The sequence below is a fragment of the Lampetra planeri genome, chromosome 16 (genome assembly GCF_965212315.1).
Source record: "Lampetra planeri chromosome 16, kcLamPlan1.2.h2, whole genome shotgun sequence".
Classification (NCBI taxonomy): Eukaryota; Metazoa; Chordata; class Hyperoartia; order Petromyzontiformes; family Petromyzontidae; genus Lampetra; species Lampetra planeri.
In genome coordinates, this window is record NC_136122.1 from 13,608,508 (window position 1) to 13,629,672 (window position 21,165).

A 21,165-nucleotide genomic window follows, 5' to 3' on the forward strand; every position below is an offset into this window, starting at 1 on the left:
ACGTCGATACAAAGGGATCGAATGAAAATGCGTTTGCATGGAACGTGACTTTTGCGAGTTAACGCGTCCGGGCAGCTATCCGCACGGACCGTGCGCGCGTGTAGGGGTAGTTGGGAGCGGTGGCGCAGCGGTTAACGCACGGTGTTACGAACCCGGCGACCCGAGTTCAATTCCTGCTCACGATAATCAACACCAGTGACGAGTATCTGTACCGATCGTGGGCCTCTTCTAGGTCGCCTCCGCCTCCAAAATTAGTTTATCTTGGTTTGACTCTCGCCACTCCACGAGTCTTGCTTAACGCCAATGCTCATCGATAGTATCGGTCTGGAGAGCCAATAGGTTGATGGGACTACAACGACCAGCAGTTCCTGAAGAACCGCGCCGTCTATAAATTGAGCAAATGTGAACAACCGATGGACAGCATTGAGACAGCTGTAGACCGGTTTCGCAGACATTGCAGCGGTGAGCATCGGTCACTGTACTTTAGTGAAGATTCTCCAATCAGGATGGCACCGGTGCACGACCGTCTTTGTCTCGCCACTGCACGTGGGTTGGTCGCAATTGCTCGAGTCACGGATGGCGACTGAAGACAAGGTGACCGCAATGCACTTCTTCGGGAGCGTGTGGTTCCGCACAACGCGCAGCGCGTCGTGCGCATTGTGCACGTGGCTGTGGATTGTGGGAACTCCTACCCAGAATGCTTTACAGCATCGCATCGTTAGTTTGTTTGCGTTGACAAGCACACGAACACACAAAGGAAATAATTTCGCCATATAGCCTGAGCAGACTGTTGGATCAAGTGCTGCTAGTGAGCACCTATGAAAGCCGGAACGGCACACGAGGGAGTGGGAGGCCAACACCACGCCCGGCCGCCTTTGTCTCCCTAGCGGTGATTTTACACACCACACCAGGTACTCATTTGAGGCCCAGTCGACCTATGGGAGATTCATGACCAGTTCAAATAATTGGAAGTGCAGCGCGCTAACCACGACACTACCGCTCCCCACACGGGACAGACACACGGACACAGGCACACAGAGATGGACAACGACACGGACAGACCAACACGCAGACACACGCTGGCACGGAGGCAGACAGCTTGTCTGCAGGGAAACACATTGATAGAGTCGGCTATCGGTTTCCTTTATGAAATGGATTTACAATTTATTTCAGATTTATAGACAACGGACAATTGTAATAATACAAGTCCGATATAATCGCACCCTTCGCATGTTCACAGCATCTCATTTGTATAGCATTGTTCGTAATTAAATAAAAAACATATTTATATCCAAGGTTGAACTCATCAATCCACCATCGGATTAAGGCCTCCCCACGCCGTCACGTCGGTCCCGTGGGATTTTCGACCATACTTCACCACGCTGGTCAGTGCGAGCTAGTAACGAGAAGGGGGGGGGGAGTGTTGACACTATTTGCCACTGATGTGGGCCGCGGCCCGGGAATCGAATTGGAATCCGCCAGGTTATTAGCGCAGCGCGCTAACCACTGCGCCACCGCTCCCTCTTCCCCAAGGACCCCCCTCCCCAAACGTCACGGGGGACAACACTTCCAGGAGTTTCAATTGTCCCCAGACCAGGATGGCTCGCGAGCACTTATCAATGAGGCCTTGAGGCCGCCGCTAACACACGAGCCGGTGGTGTGGTCAGAAACACGTTCGCCAGGCCACCTTCACCTCACCTCCGCCGTTGTTCACACTACACACCAATTACTCACGTTATTTATTTTAGGCCGAGTCAACCTAATGGTTGAGGCCCGGGTTGTGCTGTTGTCGGTCAGCCCCGGGCCGCCACCTGAGCGATCAGTTGCGCAACCGAGTTGAACTCGAAGTCGCACAACTTCAACGTTGTCGCTTGCAACTGCTTTGTCCACGTCCAAGCGAGTGGTTGCACAACGCGGGAAATGAAACCGCGTGCTATGAAGGATCGTAACGACCAATCACAGGTGCGCAAGCGCGCAGCACGTGACGGTGAAACACGTGGTAACAAATTGCCGATGCGTTTCGATTGCGGTTGAAGAACTACTCGCAACAAGTTGCAGAGACGTCCCGCGTATAATCGATTAAGCTGCAATGCAACTCAATGTTGACCTGGCCATACAATTGCCAGTGACTGATTGCGGAACACATAACAATTATTGTGCCTTTCTGGAGGCAAATTGATGCCAATCCGAGCACACACAGGTTACACACGAAGACAAACAGCGCCCATATAGTCGTATACACTGCAAGGATAAACTTGTAAGTGCTGTCAGCGAGCATCTATAAAGGTCACACACAATCAAGGGGGACCCAGCAGCGGGAATCGAACTCGGATGTTTGTTGGTACCGAGCCTCAGAGCCTCTGCCCAGCGCACTGCGCCGGGTTCGTATACACAGCACACACAACAAGACAAAGATCCCCCGTATAGCCTGTAATAGACTGTTGGGGCAAGTGTCATTCGCGAGCACCGATGAAGGTTGGCGTGGCACAAGAGGGGGTGGGTGGCCAGCACGACGCCCGGCCGCCTTTGTCTCCCGAGTGGCAATGATTTTCACACTGCACCAGGTACTCATTTGAGGCTGAATCGACCTAGGGGAGGCCGATGACCGGTTCAGATAATTATCACTAATGCTGGCCACGAGCAAACATCGAACTCGAATCGACGGGATCATAGCATAGGCCGCGATCCGCTGCCCCCCCGCCACCCCCCTCCTCCACTCACACCACCGTCTCCCTGCGGGGATCAGCTTCCGGCAGCAGCAGTTTCTGCGGCTCCCTCAATCGGGGATCATCCCCCGTCTCGGCGGGGCAGGAGTCCCCGTCGCTTCGCGCCACCGTGAGGAGCTCCTCGTGGCCCCCCGCGCCTTTCCCTGCGCCCCGCGCGGCCGCGGCCTCCCTCCGAAGTTGTCGCCGCACGTTGAAGACGACGAGGACGCCGAGCGCCACGGCCGCGGTGCGGAAGCCCAGCATCAGCGACACCACTGTGTACCTGTGCGTCGCAGGGCCGGGGGGGGGGGAGTAGGGGGGGTGAGGACCGGGGCATCGAGACACGGGGACCGCCCCCACCCCCTCCTCCCCCCGTTTGAGACAAGAACATCATGGCGAGCTCATGGTGCGGATGACCGTCGTGGTGAAGTATGGTCAAAACAATCCCCAAGCTGAACTGTTCTATCAAGCGGGCAACTCTTCCCGAGCTACGAGCCCTGTTTCAGAGGGCGGCCTGACCACACGCGTGGTGAGAGCTCCTCATTCAAGCGCCTCCTCCATCTCGTGTTCAGGTCCCGGCTCAAGAGCTTCTTCAACTCTTCCGACTGCGAGGGTTGGCAGCCGAGTGGCGTTTTGTCCGTTCCCGTGATGGCGTGGTTGCTGGTGATGGTGTAGCTGCGGTGATGGTGGTGTCCGATGATAAGAGGGGTTGGTTGTGTGGTTGTGGCCGCGTGGTTGTTGCTGGTGGTTGCCGCGTGGTTGCACGAGCGGGCCCAACCGGAGCGCGCGCGCTCCGCGCAGCACGGACGTTTCAATCAGAGCCAATGTCCTGCCCCGCATAATGAATCAACTCATGAAAATACATTTCTGTTCAATCAGCGAGCTTTAATTGAACCCGGCAAAGGAGCAGAGGTCATTGCGTGCTGCCAATTACAGGAGAGCGGAGCGCTTGAATACCGGGAAAATGGGGGGGGAGGGTACTTGTGGGGGGTGTGGATGCGGACGGGAGCGAGGGGAGGGAAAAGGGTGAAGGGGGGGAGTCGGGGGCCGGGGGGAGGGCGAATGCGTCAGAGTCATCATGCGCAGGGACACGGGGTCGCGATGCGCACCCACCCCCCCAGTCCCTGTCCCCCATCACCCAACCCCTCCCCTCCCCCTACATCAGCCAACCCCTCCCCTCCCTCCACATCACCACTACCCCCCCCCCCGTTCAGCTCCAACTCCAGACCTCACAAAACCAGCCGAGTCCTCGGCGCGCTAGAGACGCCACTTAAGATCGTCCGTGGAACCTGTCAAGGGTCACGAGATATCCATCGCTGACGATCATGGGTTAGGCACTGCTCACAGTCAGGTTTTTTTAGGGGGTTGGAGCGCGTAAGAATAAATGTGTCCATTAGCCAGCCGCCACCCAACACAGCCAATGAGTAATTATTGTCACGTAAACAGAACGCGCCAATTGATTACGACTGCAGCCCACCGGTGTGTTGGAGAGCAAATCCACAACATTTACAAGTTCAGCACCACGTTGTGCTGGTAATTACAACCAGCATCATCGGGCGATTTTGCTAGAATTGTGCTGCTGCTGGTGGCAGTGGTACTGCTGATGATGATGATGATGATGAAGCCAGTGTCGCAGCTACAGAGTGAGATAGTCCAACTCCTCATTAACCTCCTTACGTTCCTTTCTTGAAGCCTCATCACCACTTCCCTCCGCTCTCCCCTCCCCTCCTCCCGTCCCTCCCCTAACCCCGTCGTGTTCCCCAAGCACTCCTCCCCTAACCCCGTCGTGTTCCCCAAGCACCCCTCCCCTAACCCCTTCGTGATCCCCAAGAACTCCTCCCCTAACCCCTTCGTGTTCCCCAAGCACCCCTCCCCTAACCCCTTCGTGTTCCCCAAGCACTCCTCCCCTAACCCCTTCGTGTTCCCCAAGCACTCCTCCCCTAACCCCTTCGTGATCCCCAAGAACTCCTCCCCTAACCCCTTCGTGTTCCCCAAGCACCCCTCCCCTAACCCCTTCGTGATCCCCAAGAACTCCTCCCCTAACCCCTTCGTGTTCCCCAAGCACCCCTCCCCTAACCCCTTCGTGTTCCCCAAACACCCCTCCCCTAACCCCTTTGTGTTCCCCAAGCACTCCTCCCCTAACCCCTTCGTGTTCCCCAAGCACCCCTCCCCTAACCCCTTCGTGTTCCCCAAGCACCCCTCCCCTAACCCCTTCGTGATCCCCAAGAACTCCTCCCCTAACCCCTTCGTGTTCCCCAAGCACCCCTCCCCTAACCCCTTCGTGTTCCCCAAGAACTCCTCCCCTAACCCCTTCGTGTTCCCCAAGTACCCCTCCCCTCGATCGCTACCCAGCAGCGTGTCCCCTGCCGACTCCATCATGGGACCTCCTCCCCTTGCCAGCATCAAATTATGAGAATATAGGTGTTACCCTTTCTGGCAATAAAACAGTTGTGTTGAGATGTTAAAACACTGCATTAAGATATACTTGTGGTGAACATGCAAACAAATAAAAAAACATGCTGTGGTAGTATATGCATTGTCTTTGAAACTGACTGTCTTCTCTCTCGCTCACCTGTCCCCTCCCTCTCTCACCTGTCTTCTCCCTCTCTCACCTGTCCCCTCCCTCTCTCACCTGTCTTCCCTGCCGCACCCCCCCCCCCCACCTGTAGGATTTGATGTCGTAGAGGCGGCAGGAGCCCCGACCGCTGCAGCCGCTGCTCGTCCACTTGAGGCACGTGGAGTCGATGGCGGCGCCGAAGAAGATGGGGGCAGGGATCCCGGCTGCATCGCACACGCGGCAAGTAGCTCAACACCCCTCCCCCCACTCAACACCCCCCCCCCTCAACACCCCCCCCCCCACTCAACCCCGCCCCCACTCAACCCCCCCCCACTCAACAACCCCCCCCCCTCAACAACCCCCCCCCCACTCAACAACCCCCCCCCCACTCAACACCCCCCCCCACTCAACACCCCCCCCCCACTCAACACCCCCCCCCCTCAACACCCCCCCCCCCTCAACAACCCCCCTACTCAACACCCCCCCCCTCAACAACCCCCCCCCACTCAACACCCCCCCCCCCACTCAACACCCCCCCCACTCAACACCCCCCCCCCACTCAACACCCCCCCCCCTCAACACCCCCCCCCCCTCAACAACCCCCCCCCACTCAACACCCCCCCCCTCAACAACCCCCCCCCACTCAACACCCCCCCCACTCAACACCCCCCCCCCCCACTCAACAACCCCCCCCCCACTCAACAACCCCCCCCACTCAACAACCCCCCCCACTCAACCCCCCCCCCCACTCAACCCCCCCCCCCCCCACTCAACCCCGCCCCCACTCAACACCCCCCCCCACTCAACACCCCCCCCCACTCAACAACCCCCCCTACTCAACAACCCCCCCACTCAACCCCCCCCCCACTCAACCCCCCCCCACTCAACCCCCCCCCCCACTCAACACCCCCCCCACTCAACACCCCCCCCCACTCAACACCCCCCCCCCCTCAACACCCCCCCCCCCTCAACAACCCCCCCCCCCACTCAACACCCCCCCCCTCAACAACCCCCCCCCACTCAACACCCCCCCCACTCAACACCCCCCCCCCACTCAACAACCCCCCCCCCACTCAACAACCCCCCCCACTCAACAACCCCCCCCACTCAACCCCCCCCCCACTCAACCCCCCCCCCCCCACTCAACCCCGCCCCCACTCAACACCCCCCCCCCACTCAACACCCCCCCCCCACTCAACAACCCCCCCTACTCAACAACCCCCCCCATTCAACCCCCCCCCCCCCACTCAACCCCCCCCCCCACTCAACCCCGCCCCCACTCAACCCCCCTCCCACTCAACAACCCCCCCCCACTCAACACCCCCCCCACTCAACACCCCCCCCCCTCAAACCCCCCCCCCCACTCAACACCCCCCCCACTCAACACCCCACCCCCTCAACAACCCCCCCCCACTCAACACCCCCCCCCACTCAACACCCCCCCCACTCAACAACCCCCCCCCACTCAACAACCCCCCCACTCAACAACCCCCCCCACTCAACCCCTCCCGCCCCACTCAACCCCCCCCCCCACTCAACCCCACCCCCACTCAACCCCCCTCCCACTCAACAACCCCCCCCCACTCAACACCCCCCCCCCTCAAACCCCCCCCCCCCACTCAACACCCCCCCCCACTCAACACCCCCCCCCCTCAACAACCCCCCCCCACTCAACACCCCCCCCCCCACTCAACACCCCCCCCACTCAACAACCCCCCCCCACTCAACAACCCCCCCACTCAACAACCCCCCCCACTCAACCCCTCCCGCCCCACTCAACCCCCCCCCCCCACTCAACCCCGCCCCCACTCAACCCCCCCCCCCACTCAACAACCCCTCCCCCACTCAACAACCCCCCCCACTCAACAACCCCCCCCACTCAACCCCCCCCCCCACTCAACCCCGCCCCCACTCAACCCCCCCCCCCACTCAACAACCCCCCCCCCACTCAACACCCCCCCCACTCAACACCCCCCCCCCTCAAACCCCCCCCCCCACTCAACACCCCCCCCACTCAACACCCCCCCCCCTCAACAACCCCCCCCCACTCAACACCCCCCCCCCACTCAACACCCCCCCCCACTCAACAACCCCCCCCCACTCAACAACCCCCCCACTCAACAACCCCCCCCACTCAACCCCTCCCCCCCCACTCAACAACCCCCCCCCCACTCAACAACCCCCTCCCCACTGGTGGTGAGGGGTGGTGGTGGTGAGGGGTGGTGGTGGGTGGTGGTGGGTGGTGGGAGGTGGTGGTGGTGAGGGGTGGTGGTGAGGGGTGGTGGGTGGTGGTGGGTGGTGGTGGGTGGTGGGTGGTGGTGGTGGTGAGGGGTGGTGGTGGTGAGGGGTGGTGGTGGTGAGGGGTGATGGTGGGTGGTGGTGGTGGTGGTGAGGGGTGGTGGTGGTGAGGGGTGGTGGTGGTGAGGGGTGGTGGTGGTGAGGGGTGGTGGTGGTGCGGCCCGAGTGGGGGGTGAGGGGAGGGCGGCACTCACCCAGGGTGCGAACCACGAGCATCTGGATCCCGATGGCGAACGCCTTCAACGACTTGGGGATGCAGCTGCAGAGCCACAGAACGAGGCCACCACGCGGTGAGCGGTGGTGGTAGTGGTGGTGGTAGTGGTGGTGGTAGTGGTGGTGGTAGTGGTGGTGGTAGTGGTGGTGGTGGTAGTGGTGGTGGTGGTTACACTGGTGGTGGTGGCTACACTGGTGGTGGTGGTCGTGATGTGGGTCACGAGGTTCGTGCTCGCTGCAGTGGTGACGACAAGTCACACCGCACGTAGCCGACCGTGCTCATCGGAGGTGCGGGGGCAGGACAACAAACCAAACGCAACAACAACAACAAGCAGTTTTAACGAAATTAGCATTCAATCTAGATGATTTAAAAGTGCATAAGCTCCCAAGGCAGAGCATTCCAGACGGCCGCAGAAGCGCGTCTGAAAGCGCCGCGCGATGCAGCGGTCTGTGACGACACCGGCGATGCTGACGATGATGCGGATGGCGCCTCGTCCGTACCGCAAGAAGATGAGCTGCGTCGCGGTGAACCCCATGGAGCCGGCGAAAGAGGCGAGCACCGAGGCCACCATGAACTGGAGGAAAGCGGTGGGACACTCGGTGCCTCGCGGGCACTGCCCCAGCACGGCCGAGGCGTTCCCCCACGCGGCGCCGCCCACGCACGCGCACTGCTCGAACGCCTGCGTGCAACAATGACAGAGGATCTAAACCTTCACCCGCTCGCACGTGCAGCCTTGAACAGCGCGCCCGGGGCAAGTGCTGTTTGCGAGGAGCGGTGCTGTAGACATGCCCTGCCTGTGAAGGCCGACACGGCACACAAGGCGATGGTGGCGTGTGGCTAATATCACGTCCGGTCGCCTTTGTCTCCCGATTGGCGAATTTTTTTGGGGTTTGTTTACGAATCGTGCAAGGTTCTCGTTTTAAAGGCTGAGTCGACCTGTCCAGAGATTGGCCAGCTGGTCGAGGCTGTGAGTGGGAGCCGAACTCTGGCCGCCGGGTTAGCGCGCCTATTTCAATGTTTTATTCATTTCTCAATCATGGGCAGTCCTCTGCCTTGAACAGCCAAAAGGAACAGGAAAAAAAACCCGGAGAAAAACATGACCATAACCCGACCGGGTTAGCGCGCAGTGCGCTAACTGCTGCGCCACATATCCTCATCATCACAATCATGGAACCCACCTGCATTTATGGAACGCACCTGGGTGCGCGCACACACACAGGTCTCACTTGTACCAGCCACAATCATGGAACACAATTGGATTGATGCAACGCACACAAAAAACATACCTGGGTGCACACGGACTGCTGGAACACCTGGGTAAAGGGCCGAACACCTGACTCATTATATTTGTGTATGGCCTCGCTTATTTACCCAGACAAGTATCACTGAGCCTCAGTAGTCTTTCTCGGGAGGGTCCTGCCCAATATTTTTGCAGTAGGGGGCGATAACTGCTGGGGTGAATCAAACCCCGATCGAGTAACCTGCGGGATAATTCGTTCAAATGTGGCAAATATGGACCCGATCAAACGTTGAAAATCACATTTGCAAAAATGGTTGTATCAAAGCGCTAATCTTCTGCTTCAGCCGCCGTGACCGACGCGGCGTAGGGAAGCCTTCTCATCCAGCAGTGGATTGGCACAGCGCTGGCTGCACGAGGAGTCGTCGATGTACCACCACAGGACGATCGTCCCCTCCTCGACCCATCCCGTCTCTCAGAGCCACGCGAATATCGCCACCTCGTGGCCACTCAGCCAAACCGCACCCCCCCCCCCCCCCCCACAAGAACCCCCCCCCAGGACACCCCCCCCCCCGCCCCCTCGCCATCAGTCATGGGCAGGGATCCGCAAACTTGCGGCTCTTCAGGACTGCTGCGTGACGTCATTTATTAAGGACCCCCGCCGTCACGTGTTGACCACCACCATCGTCTCGTGTTCACCACCACCGTCACGTGTTCACCACCACCATCGTCTTGTGTTCACCACCCACCCACTCACTCACCCACCCACCCACCCACTCACTCAACTCACCCACCCAACCACTCACCCACCCACTCACCCACCCACCCAGTCACCCACCCACTCACTCAATCATCCACTCACTCACCCACCCACTCACTCACCCACCCACCCAGTCACCCACCCACCCAGTCACCCACTCACTCACTCACCCACACACCCACCCACCCACTCACCCACCCACCCACTCACCCAACCACTCGCTCACCCACTCACTCACCCACTCACTCACCCACTCACTCACTCACCCACCCACTCACTCACCGTGGCCTTGCCGCTGCCGGACATGGTGGCGCAGCCCGCGAGGCAGGGGGACACGTAGGTGAGGTTGTTGACCCCGCACACGGGGTCCCACTCCCCCGGGGGGCAGGGGCAGGCCGCGTTGCAGGGCTCCACCAGAGACTCCGCCAGCAGCGAGCGCATGGCCATGGGGACCCTGGGGGGCAGGCGGGAGGGGGGTGCGGGGGGAGCAGCACCATAAGCGGCGTGGTCATCATGAGTGGATAGACAAGGGGATCCTAGAGGAATTTACGCAGTCACACACCCACTCACTCACCCATTCATTCACTCACACACCCACTCACTCACCCACTCACTAACCTACCCACTCACCCATCCACTCAGTCACCCACTCACCCACCACTCACCCACCCACTCACTCACCCATTCATTCACGCACCCACTCATTCACCCACTCATCCACCCACTCAATCACTCACCCACTCACCCACCCACTCACTAACCTACCCACTCACCTATTCACTCACCCACTCACTCACTCACCCACCCACTCACCCACCACTCACCCACCCACTCACCCACCACTCACTCACCCACCCACCCACCACTCACCCACCCACCCACTCACTCACTCACCGACCCACCCACCCACTCATCCACCCACTCACCCACCCACCTACTCACCCACTTACCCACTGCTTTTTGTGTGTTGTCCTTCCCCGCACCTCCGTATAGCACGGTTGGCGATGTACGGTGCGAAAGAAGTTCAACATACCCCCACCCTACTTGCCCACGCACCCACTCACCCCACCCACCTCCTGGACTCACCCTACTCACCCACCTCCCTCACTTGTCCACTCACTGCCCCTCCCCACTCACGCTACTCACCCTACTCACCCCCCGGCCCACTCACCTAATACTCACCCACTCGTCCACTCACCCACTGTTGTCCACCGTGAGGCCCACGACCTGTGCTTCGCTGCACCCGAACAGGAAGTAGGTGAACACGAGGAGGTAGGCGGGCAGGTCGGTGAGCAGGCCCATGACGGAGAAGCCCATCAGTGAGAGCTTCAGCTTCTTGCTGATCATCCCGCCCGCGAAGATGCCCAGCGCCACCACGGGGATGTTCACGGCACCTACACGGGACAACACGGAGTGGTGGTGGTGTGGAGAGCGGTGGCGCAGCGGTTAGCGTACTGCGCTTCGAACCGGGCGACCGGAGTTCGATTCCCGTTCACTGACATGGACTCAGGCTGAAGTGAGTGGTGTTGCTTCAGCGGTGGCAACGGTTACGTGGTGGACCTGGGGGTGAGGATGATTGATGATGATGCCGGTGATGACGATGATGACGATGCTCGTGATGATGGCGTTGTTCATGAGAGTGACGATGACGGTGACGATGGCGAGGGTCGCACCGATCATGAAGTTGGCCTTGGAGGCGGTCTCGCCAAACTGCTGCTCGATGTACTTGGCCTTGAAGGTGTAGAATCCCACGAGCGCGTTCACGTTCATCACGGTCGTGACCATCATGCACACGTACACGCGGTTCCCCAGAAGCGTGCGCATCGACGGACCCAGCTCTGGGCACGCGCGCACAAAAGGCAAAGGTCCCCCGTATAGCCTTCACAGAGTGTTGGGACGAGTGTTGTTAGCGAGTATGCGTTGCGCGCGGTACGTGCACGCGCGCGCGCACTGTGTTTACGCTCGAACTGGGGTCACGAGTCGATTTATCGACTCGTGACCCCTTCGCTATTGACCTCTGGATCGCAAGTTCAGTGCGTGAACCATTACACCACCACTGTTGTTCACAGTTCACGCAACTCTAGCGAGCTCTGTTACTCATTCCTTTACTTAGGCCAAGATGACCGGGTCATGTTCTTCTTGTTGTCGGTTCGACCGGGTCCACACCTCAACACGTAGATGATCGCTTGCGACTGATTTGTCCACATCCTAGCGCTTAGCTGCGCAGGAAGGAAATTAGACAGCGCGTAATTCAGGGTCTTGATGACCAACCATAGTCGCACACATGTGAGCAAGCACGTCATGGAACACGTGGCTCAAATCGTTGAGCAGACTTCCCTGATGGCTGTATACATGGTGACCTGTTTGCGCAACCGGTTGCAGAAAGCCATTGAGTTGCAGCGCAACCGATTGCTCCGACGTGGAACAACCCACCTTTCGCCATCGCTTTCACGCCGACGGATTCGGGGGCTTTGGTGTCACCCCTAGGTGGCCCGCGCAGGGGTTCGGCATCCGCTTTCTCATTGGAGGTTCCCGTAGCGGGGGGCTCCAGCTCCGCCTCGCGCGCCATGAAGCGAGGGAAGAACCAGAAGGGGATGGCAGTGGCCAGCACCACGGTGCCCGAGATGAGGAAGCCGAGCCACCAGGCGCCAACCCAGCGGGCATCGCGGGGCGAGATTGTCACGTCCGCTGTGAGGAGGAGGGAGCAGGGGCACGGGGGGTGATGGGTGGGGTGCCGAGGACGAGTTCAGTTCGCCAGGTTGAGAAGCAGGTGGCGTGTGTCTCAGACGGGTGAGAGCCCGAAGCGATTCGTTGTCCATTTATTTACCCCGAGTCAAGAGCCCACTTGGATGGACATTGGTCTGTGTCACGGACATGACAAAGGTTTTTGGGTTATTACCAGCGAAACGTCGTACTACTCAAAATGTTAAATGATGTTGATTCACTCTTCAACACACCGGTGGGCTAAAGTAGTGAACTATTTGTCTTTTGTAAACGTGACACTTGTTTTACTGTTTGGACGTGTCGGGTGGTGGAGGGTTACGACACATTTATAAATAACGCGATCTCACCCAAAAACCTTTATTATGAATAATATCGGTCGCGAAAGCCGACGTGATAAACTGTCTGTGTCTTGCTTAATCATGTGGAGGGGTCCATCAAGGTTAGTAATTCCTTGTGATTGACGTCCAGTTCATAGCCCATTGAGCTTCTAATTGCTGTCTGTGACAACCCGGCTGAGTGCCCGACGGTATTCAACCCCCGCGTGGGGATCGAGCTGTTTTATAGAGTCAGCTGAGCGCCCTCCAGGACCGTAGTCCCGTTTGTGAACCAGCGCCTTCAAATTTGACAACATCAAAAAAATCCCACGCTCGTGTGCCCCCCTCGGGAACAAGTACACAATGATCAGTGTCTCGGCGTGGCCACTGAATCGAGAACCACTTTATTGGGGAAGCCAACAGCGATACTTATCCTTGCCGTGGGAACGTGGATTATCTTGGCACAACGGAGACGATGGGAGGTGGGGGCATTGCACGGTGTGTGTGGCTCATCTCCCCCATTTGCTGCCAACCCGAGCCATTATCCACGTTCCTATGACGGGTCCAAGCGTGCGCGGCCCCCGTACCCATGTTGATGAAGCCGATGTCGACGAAGACGCGAGCACAGAACGCGCCGAGCATGAAGCCGAACGCGGGGCCCAGCAGCCCCACGGTGTTGACGCAGCCTGCGGGGGCAGGGCAGGAGGGCGACGAGGGCGGTGATGGTGATGATGACATCTCAACGTCTCAGTCAGCTCAAGCCTCCCGTGGCCACCACCACTCCGAACCCCTCCCCTCTCCCCGCCCCCTGTGAGAACAGACGTCGCTCCTCCTCCTCCGTGCAGCTCTCTTCTGCTCGCTCCTTCCGTCTCTCTTCTCCATCTCCTCTCACCACCACCACCACAGCCCTCTCATGATCACCAACACGTTGGCCCGTTCATCCCGTCTACTCATCCCCTCCTCCCTTCTCTCTCTCTCTCTGCCGCCGCTCATATTGAGCCGCACTCTCCTCTCTGTCCGTCTCGAGGACTTCCATCACGCCCCCCCACCCCCTTCCACTCCCCTTGCCTCTCGTGTCTGCTGCCCTTTTGCGCAAACGACTCCACTCCCCTCTACGTCGACTCAGCCTCGAAATGAGTCACACATGCGGTGTGCATCAAACATCATCATTGGGAAGACAAAGGCGGCCGGGCGTGACCGTTCGCGAGCCGTGCAGGCGGCCGTTCACACGTGCTCCTCGCTAACACCACTTGCCCCTACGGTCTGCTCGAGGCTATACGGGGGATCTTTGTCTCTGCGTGCGTGGCGTGGGAGTCACCGAGGTAGAATGCGGTGTTCTCCTCGCGTACGTGGTCGTCGAAGAAGGAGATGCCCAGGGGTCCGATGGGGGCCTCCCCAACCCCCCGGAGCGCGTTGCCGATGAGCACGAGAACCCAGAGGTAGGAGCCACTCTCGCGGTCGCACCCGGCTGGAAACATCATCACAATCATCACCACCATTATCACAATCATCACCACCATTATCACAATCATCACCACCATCATCACAATCATCACAATCATCACCAGCATCATCACAATCATCACCACCATCATCATCACAATCATCACCACCATCATAATCACCACCATCATCATCACCATCAACATCACAATCATCACCACCATCATCATCACAATCATCACCACCATCATTACAATCAACACAATCGCCACATTCATCATCACCATCAACACGATCATCACCACCATCAACACAATCATCACCACCATCACATTTATACCGTCATCACACTCATCATCACCATCGCCGTTAATACACAACTCAACACATTCGCCAATAACCCTGTGTGTGGCCTTAAAAGATAAATACGTATAATGATCGACGTTTCGGACGATGGCGTTTCCTCGCCACGGTACCTGGTGCAGGCCGCGTGGTTTCTTCCCGGGCCAAGGTGACTGAGAGGGGCTCTGATGGCAGGAGCGTCCCCTCGCCGCCTCCCTCGTGCTCGAGCGCACAGACGGCGCGCACGTGGCTAGAGTTTCCGCCGCCGGCGATGCTCTGGTAGGAGTACCTGGTGCACACGCGCACACACACAAAGATAAAGACAAAGATCTCCCATGTAGCCTTAGTAGACTGTAGCGGCAAGTGCTGTTAGCGAGCACCTATGAAGGCCGCAACGGTACACGAGGTGGTGGGTGGCCAGGACCACGCCGGACCGCCTTTGTCTCCCTAGTGGCGATGTTTACACCCTGCACCAGGTACTCATTTGAGGCTGAGTCGACCTTGGGGAGGCTCAAGACCGGTTCAGATAATCGTCACTGGTGTTGGCCGTGAGCGGGAATTGAACCCGTATCGCCGGGTTCATAGCGCAGCGCTCTAACCACTATACTATCTCTCCCCCACGCACACACACACACGCACACACACACGCACACATGCACGCACACACACACGCACACACAAACACACATACGCACATATACACATACGCACACACACGTGACCCGAGTTCCATTGCCGCTCGCGGTCAACACCGTTGTTGACAATGATCTGAATCGGTCCTGGTCCTCCCCTACATTGACTCAGCCTCAAATGAGTACCTGCAGAGATGTGTAAACATCGGCGCTAGGGAGACAAAGGCGGCCATGGGTGGTGCTGGCCAGCCACTCCCTCGTGTGCTGTGGCCGCCTTCACAGGTGCTACTCGCAAACAGCACTTGCCCCAACAGTCTGTTAAGGCTACACAGGGGGGGGGTAATCTTTGTCTTTGTGTCAGAGCGGTGGCGCAGCAGTTAGCGTGCGCTGGACTATGAACCCGACAACCTCACCCTATACCCACGCACTTACCCACACACTACTTAGAACTTCATAACAGTTTAGTTTTTCGTCCTTCCCCCGCACCTCCGATTATCACGGTTGGCTACGTTCGGTGCAAAAACAAATACCTACAAATGGCCTCGAGTGGGAATCGCAGCGCGGCGCGCTAACCGCTGCACCACCGCTCCCCCCCCCCCCCACCTCCATGCTAACCTGCCCATGAAGAAGTGCGGCATGGCCATGAGCAGGGTGCTGAGGCCCATGAGCGTGCTTCCCACCGCGATGATCCGGGGTCTGTGGAAGCGCGCGCCAAAGAAGCTCACGAAGGCCATGACCAGAAGATTCCCTGCACGCACACAGAGAGAGAGAGCGCGCAACAGGAGTCGGCTCCCTTCACCTGCCGAGGCAAACTCAACACGTTCGTCAATACCACTGTGTGGCCTTAAAGGGTACATTTATATATATAATAGGCAACGCTTTGGGCCGTGCCCCTTTCCACGGATCTATACGTTCCTCTTTGTGTACCTCTGTAATTCCGAGCATGCACCTTAGGCATGAGCTAAATATTAAATAAATCATCACTATCAATTGCAGCCCGTTGTCAATCCACGGCTGGACGACGGCTGACACCCCCCCCCACACCCCCCCCAGCCCCCCCCCCCCCCCTTAATCTCAAGCAGCTCACCGAACTCAAATCCACCGTCAATCATCCCCGCCACGGAGCTGGGCAGGTCGAAGCGACGCTCGATGGAGGTGATGGAGCTCTTCATGTAGCTGCCAGCGAACGCCTTGGAGAAGTAGAGGAGAGACAGGCAGACCAGGAACACCTGGAGGGTTCGGGGCGGGGGGGGGGGGGGCACGCAGAGAAGAAGGGCCATTGCCCGAAACGTCGCCTATTATACATTTGTTTATTTTAAATCACAATAAACGCATGTTCGGGTTAGATCGCGTAAAAATAACCGACCATCACCCAATACAGCGAATAAGTCTGATTTGTCACGTAAACAAAACACCTTTATCATGAATAATATTGGTCACGCAAGTGTTATTTTAAGTCCGCATGGTGCTGTTGATGAATGTTGTCGAGATGGTTGTTGTTGGTTGTTGTTGGTTGTGCATGTTGCACCACCACTGCCAACACAGCCGCAGCATCACCACCACGACCACCAGAGGCACAAACTGTGAATGTTTGTATGTTGAATTTCTTTTGCACCGTACGTAACCAACCGTGCTAATTGTTAATTGCATTGTAATTCATCTTCTTCTCGACGACTCCAATAGTTGTGATTTCACGTTTTGTAGTATTGCCTTGCTTCCAACTTGAACCAGTATCTCACGGAGAGAGGAAGATCCTTGCCCAAATGGCAGCTGACCAGCAATGTTCCAAGCGAGCCGGACTCAAGCCTGCGAGCTTACGAGACAATGATTGTCGAATCCGGGTCACAGTGCTGCTTGCGTTGAGCCAATGCTGAAGAAGACAAAAAAATGCGTCCGCAGAAAGAATGCCGTGCCGCTGATGGGATGCGTAAAACAATACTCGTCTGTGTTTAGATAGGAGCGGCACATGTGGGAAGTAAGCGTTGTTTAATGTTTAACGGACATGCCGCTGAGTGCCCGACCTGACACGGCGTGCAGGAGCGAGGGTGAATGGTAATAATGGTGAATGATTAAAGTCATTAAAATGCAATGGAGTGAAATCCTGGGGAAGAGACCTCCCAACTCGAGTGAGAGGCACCGCGGACGAGCCAAGAGGGCGGCAGCCGCAGCAGTCGCTGGAAGCGACATCCTCCGGGGGGCGTGGGATGAGTTGGAAGAGGCCACGGAGAGGAACTCCTGGGCAGCGTCAAAGCTGTTCTGGCAAGACATCCGACGCCTCAGGAGGGGCCGACGGGACGTGACCGAGGCTGTTCTCAGTGCGAGTGGCGGCGTAACATTTACCTCGACTGAAGGAGATAGTCGGGAGGTGGAAGGAGCACTTTGAGGAGCTCCTCAGTCCGGTGGACATGCCCTCGTCTCAGGAGGCAGCCCTGAAACAGCAGCTGGGGGGGGGGGGGGGGGGTCAAATCCACCACGGGGGCCGTCGTAGCGGCAAAGTTGCCGGGGTGGACGAGATTCGCCCAGAGTTGTTGAAAGCGCAGGGCAGTGTAGGAGTGTCGTGGTTAACGCGCCTCTTCGATGTTGCATGGAAGACAGGTACAGCACCTCTGGATTGGCAAACTGGGGTCGTGGTCCCCACTTTTTTAAGAAAGGGGACCAGAGTGTGTGCTCCAACTACAGAGGGATCACACTGCTCAGCGTCGCAGGTAACGCCGATGCCAGAGCGCTGGAGAGGGGGCTTCGTCCGGTGATCGAGCATCAGATTCAGGAGGAACGATGCGGATTCCGTCATGGTCGCGGGACAATGGACCAGTGTTTGTTCCCTCTCACAGATATTCGAGGGATCATGTGAGTATGCTTCTGCAGTCGACCTCTGCTTTGTAGACTTGTAGAAGGCATGTGACCGTGTTCCCCGCAGTGGCTTGTGGGAGGTGCTGCGGGATGACGATGCAAAGGTGCCGCTTGTGTTCCCGGAGTGAGAGCCGTGTCCGTGTTCTCAAAGTCGTTCGCCGTGGTGGTTTTACTCCGCCAGGGGTGCGTCTTGTCTCCACTCCTGTTTGTGGTTTTCATGGACAGGACATCAAGGCGCAGCCCCAGGTATGGAGAGTGTCTGGTACGGGGGGGCATGGAGGTGGGGACGCTGCTTTTGTCAGACGACGTTGTCCTCTTCGCCTCGTCAGTCTGGGATCTCAGCGGGCACTCGAGCGGTTCGATGCCGAGTGCGAAGCGGCTGGGATGAGGATCTGCGCCTCCGAATCTGAGGTCGTGGTTCACTCCTGCAGATCGAGAAGAGCCAGTTGAGGTGGTTCAGTCGCCTGGTAAGGAAGCCACCCGGTAGTCTCCCTCTGGAACTCTTCTGGGCAGCAGCAGCAGCAACGTCCCACTGGGCGAAGAGCCCGCGGCCGGCCCAGGACCACGACGATGCTGCTGCTGCTGGCGGGATGACGTCGCTCGGCTGGCCTGGACACGCCTGGGAGTTCCCCAGGAAGAGCTACAGTCTGTGTATAGTAGTGTATAGTGTAGTGTATAGTAGTGTATAGTGTATAGTGTAGTGTATAGTAGTGTGTAGTGTATAGTAGTGTATAGTGTATAGTAGCTTAGTGTATAGTAGTGTAGTGTATAGTAGTGTGGGGTGTTGTAGTGTATAGTAGTGTAGTGTGTAATGTATAGTAGTGTGTAGTATTGTATAGTGTATAGGAGTGTATAGTGTAGTGTATAGTAGTGTATAGTAGTGTATAGTAGTGTATAGTGTAGTGTATTGTAGTGTATAGTGTGTAGTAGCTTCGTGTATAGTAGTGTAGTGCATAGTAGTGTGGGGTGTTGTAGTGTATAGTAGTGTATTGTGTAGTGTATAGTAGAGTGTAGTAGTGTATAGTGTAGTGTAAAGTAGTGTAGTAGTGTATCGTATTGTTGTGCTGGAGTCCATCGCCAGGGGAAGGGAGGAGTGGACCCCCACTACTCAACAAGCTGCTGTAGTGTATAGTAGTGTATAGTAGTGTATAGTGTAGTGTATAGTAGTATATAGTAGTGTATAGTGTAGTGTTTAATGTAGTGTGTAGTGCTGTAGGGAGGTTTGGACCCCCACGACTCAACAAGCTGCTGCCGCGACCCTCACCAGGATAAGCGAATTGAGAAACGAACGAATCAAATTAAACACAATGAATGCCACTTGATTTATTTACTTTGTCGAGATTATTTATCTAGTGATCAGGATGAATCAATGGAACGGAACGGGTCCGAGAGGTCTTACACCGCGCGGAGATGGAGTGATGGAATCATCAGTCCCGTGTGCAGGGTGGATCCTCACACACGGGGGATCCGTGAGACATTGCGACGGCGTGGGCAGGAGGCGTACATCCAGCAGTGGATTGACCATGGCTGCTGCCGCTGCCGCTGATGATGATGGTGGTGATGATACAATGGATGGCGGCACTGGGAACGCGACCGTTCGAGTTGGAATCCCGACCACGGCTACCATCAGTGGCGAGTATTATCGGAACGGGTTGTGAGCCTCATCCCCTAGGTCGATTCAGCCTTAAATGAGTGGACGGCGGGGCGTGTATATATGCTACAAACTTCACTACTGGGGAGACAAAGGCGGACGGCCGTGGTATTGGCCACACCACCCCCACGTGTCCCGTGCCGGCCTTCATAGGTTCTCGCCAACAGCACTCTGCCCACAAGCCTGTGAAAGGCTATACGGGTGATCTTTGTCTGTGTTCGTCGGTGCATCAACTGTGGAGTGTTCCGCTGAGTTCGTCCCCGTGTCACCGCGACCAGACGAGACACCAATGAAGCGGAGACATGCACACCTATAGCCTGTGGCAATGATTAATGATGGCGAAGAATGGGGTGGGGGTGAGGGAAGGGGTGGCGAGGAGGCGGGGGTCGCGTGGCGCGAGAGTTCAATCTCCCGAACCCGATGATCCCAGTTCGATTCCGAAGCAAGGATTGGTAACGCATTAAAAAGAAGTGGAAAATTCGCCTCCTTTCCCGTGTCTGTCCCTCCAAATGACTACACGTCTGCAAAGTAGTGTTTGTTCTACTGGACATCTGTGAAAAAAGAGCTCCACAGGTCATCGGATTCCTCCAGTCTAAATAAAGAGTTTGAGTCTGCTTTAAACGACCCCATCAGACAAACGGCTGTCTTCTTTGGGAGTGCATAACTTGAGCAGCATGGGTTCAACACAAGCACAACTCCACACCGGTTTCGACATTCAGCGCCTCATCAGCGTGGCCACATTCGCTTGAGCCAATGAATGTCCCGGTGACCTGCCAGATGGCCACAGCCAAGCGTGCTCTGCGTGAGATGGTATAGATGGTAGCGGAATAGAGTAACAGATAAAAACAGGCGATTGAAGGAAAACAATCTCAACACAGATGTCGATAACACTGCAGCCATAAAAGGAAAAAAAGATATAAAGTGACGTTTCGGACAATAACCCCTTTCACAGAGCACAGTAATTCACAGCACCGGAGTCATTCGTGTGCTTTACTGCACCGGCATTGCTACCTCCACCCCATTTGCCCGCCATCCCCACAATAAAAACCACGCACACAACATCACAGACATGAGTTTCATTCCAGGGGTCATTGACTCCAGACGAAGAGCTATTGGGCATTGGTTAGCCCACTGCGATGTGAACTCGGAGACCTGAGTTGAATTACCCACGACAACTAAACATCAGCGGCGAGTGATGGATCTCGATGTCGAATTCAAAAGACGCACACGAACTCAACAAAGACAAAGGCCCCCCGTGCACCCTGCACATACTGTTGGAGCAAGTGCTGTCCGGGGGAGCACCTATTGAGGCCGGAACGACACACGGGGGGGTTGAGTGTGGCCATCACACCACCCGGCCGTCTTTGTTTCCCATATTTACACACAGCACCCGGTACTCATTTAAGGCTGAGTCTACCTAGGGGATCCCCAGGACCAG

General features: G+C 57.2%; 1 protein-coding gene across 1 annotated transcript; it reads right to left on the minus strand.

Moving 5' to 3' along the window:
* Positions 1–1,138: 1,138 nt before the first annotated feature.
* LOC144722979 (solute carrier organic anion transporter family member 1C1-like) lies at positions 1,139–16,466 on the minus strand. The gene is made up of 13 exons (XM_078601450.1): positions 16,314–16,466; positions 15,842–15,974; positions 14,729–14,883; positions 14,128–14,277; positions 13,397–13,495; positions 12,205–12,459; positions 11,445–11,609; positions 10,970–11,165; positions 10,054–10,225; positions 8,275–8,477; positions 7,755–7,819; positions 5,369–5,486; positions 1,139–2,988 (listed from the first exon to the last, which is right to left on the minus strand). The coding sequence occupies exons 1-13, from the start codon at positions 16,396–16,398 to the stop codon at positions 2,718–2,720; spliced, it is 2,067 nt and encodes a 688-aa protein (XP_078457576.1). The 5' UTR covers positions 16,399–16,466; the 3' UTR covers positions 1,139–2,717.
* Positions 16,467–21,165: the final 4,699 nt, after the last annotated feature.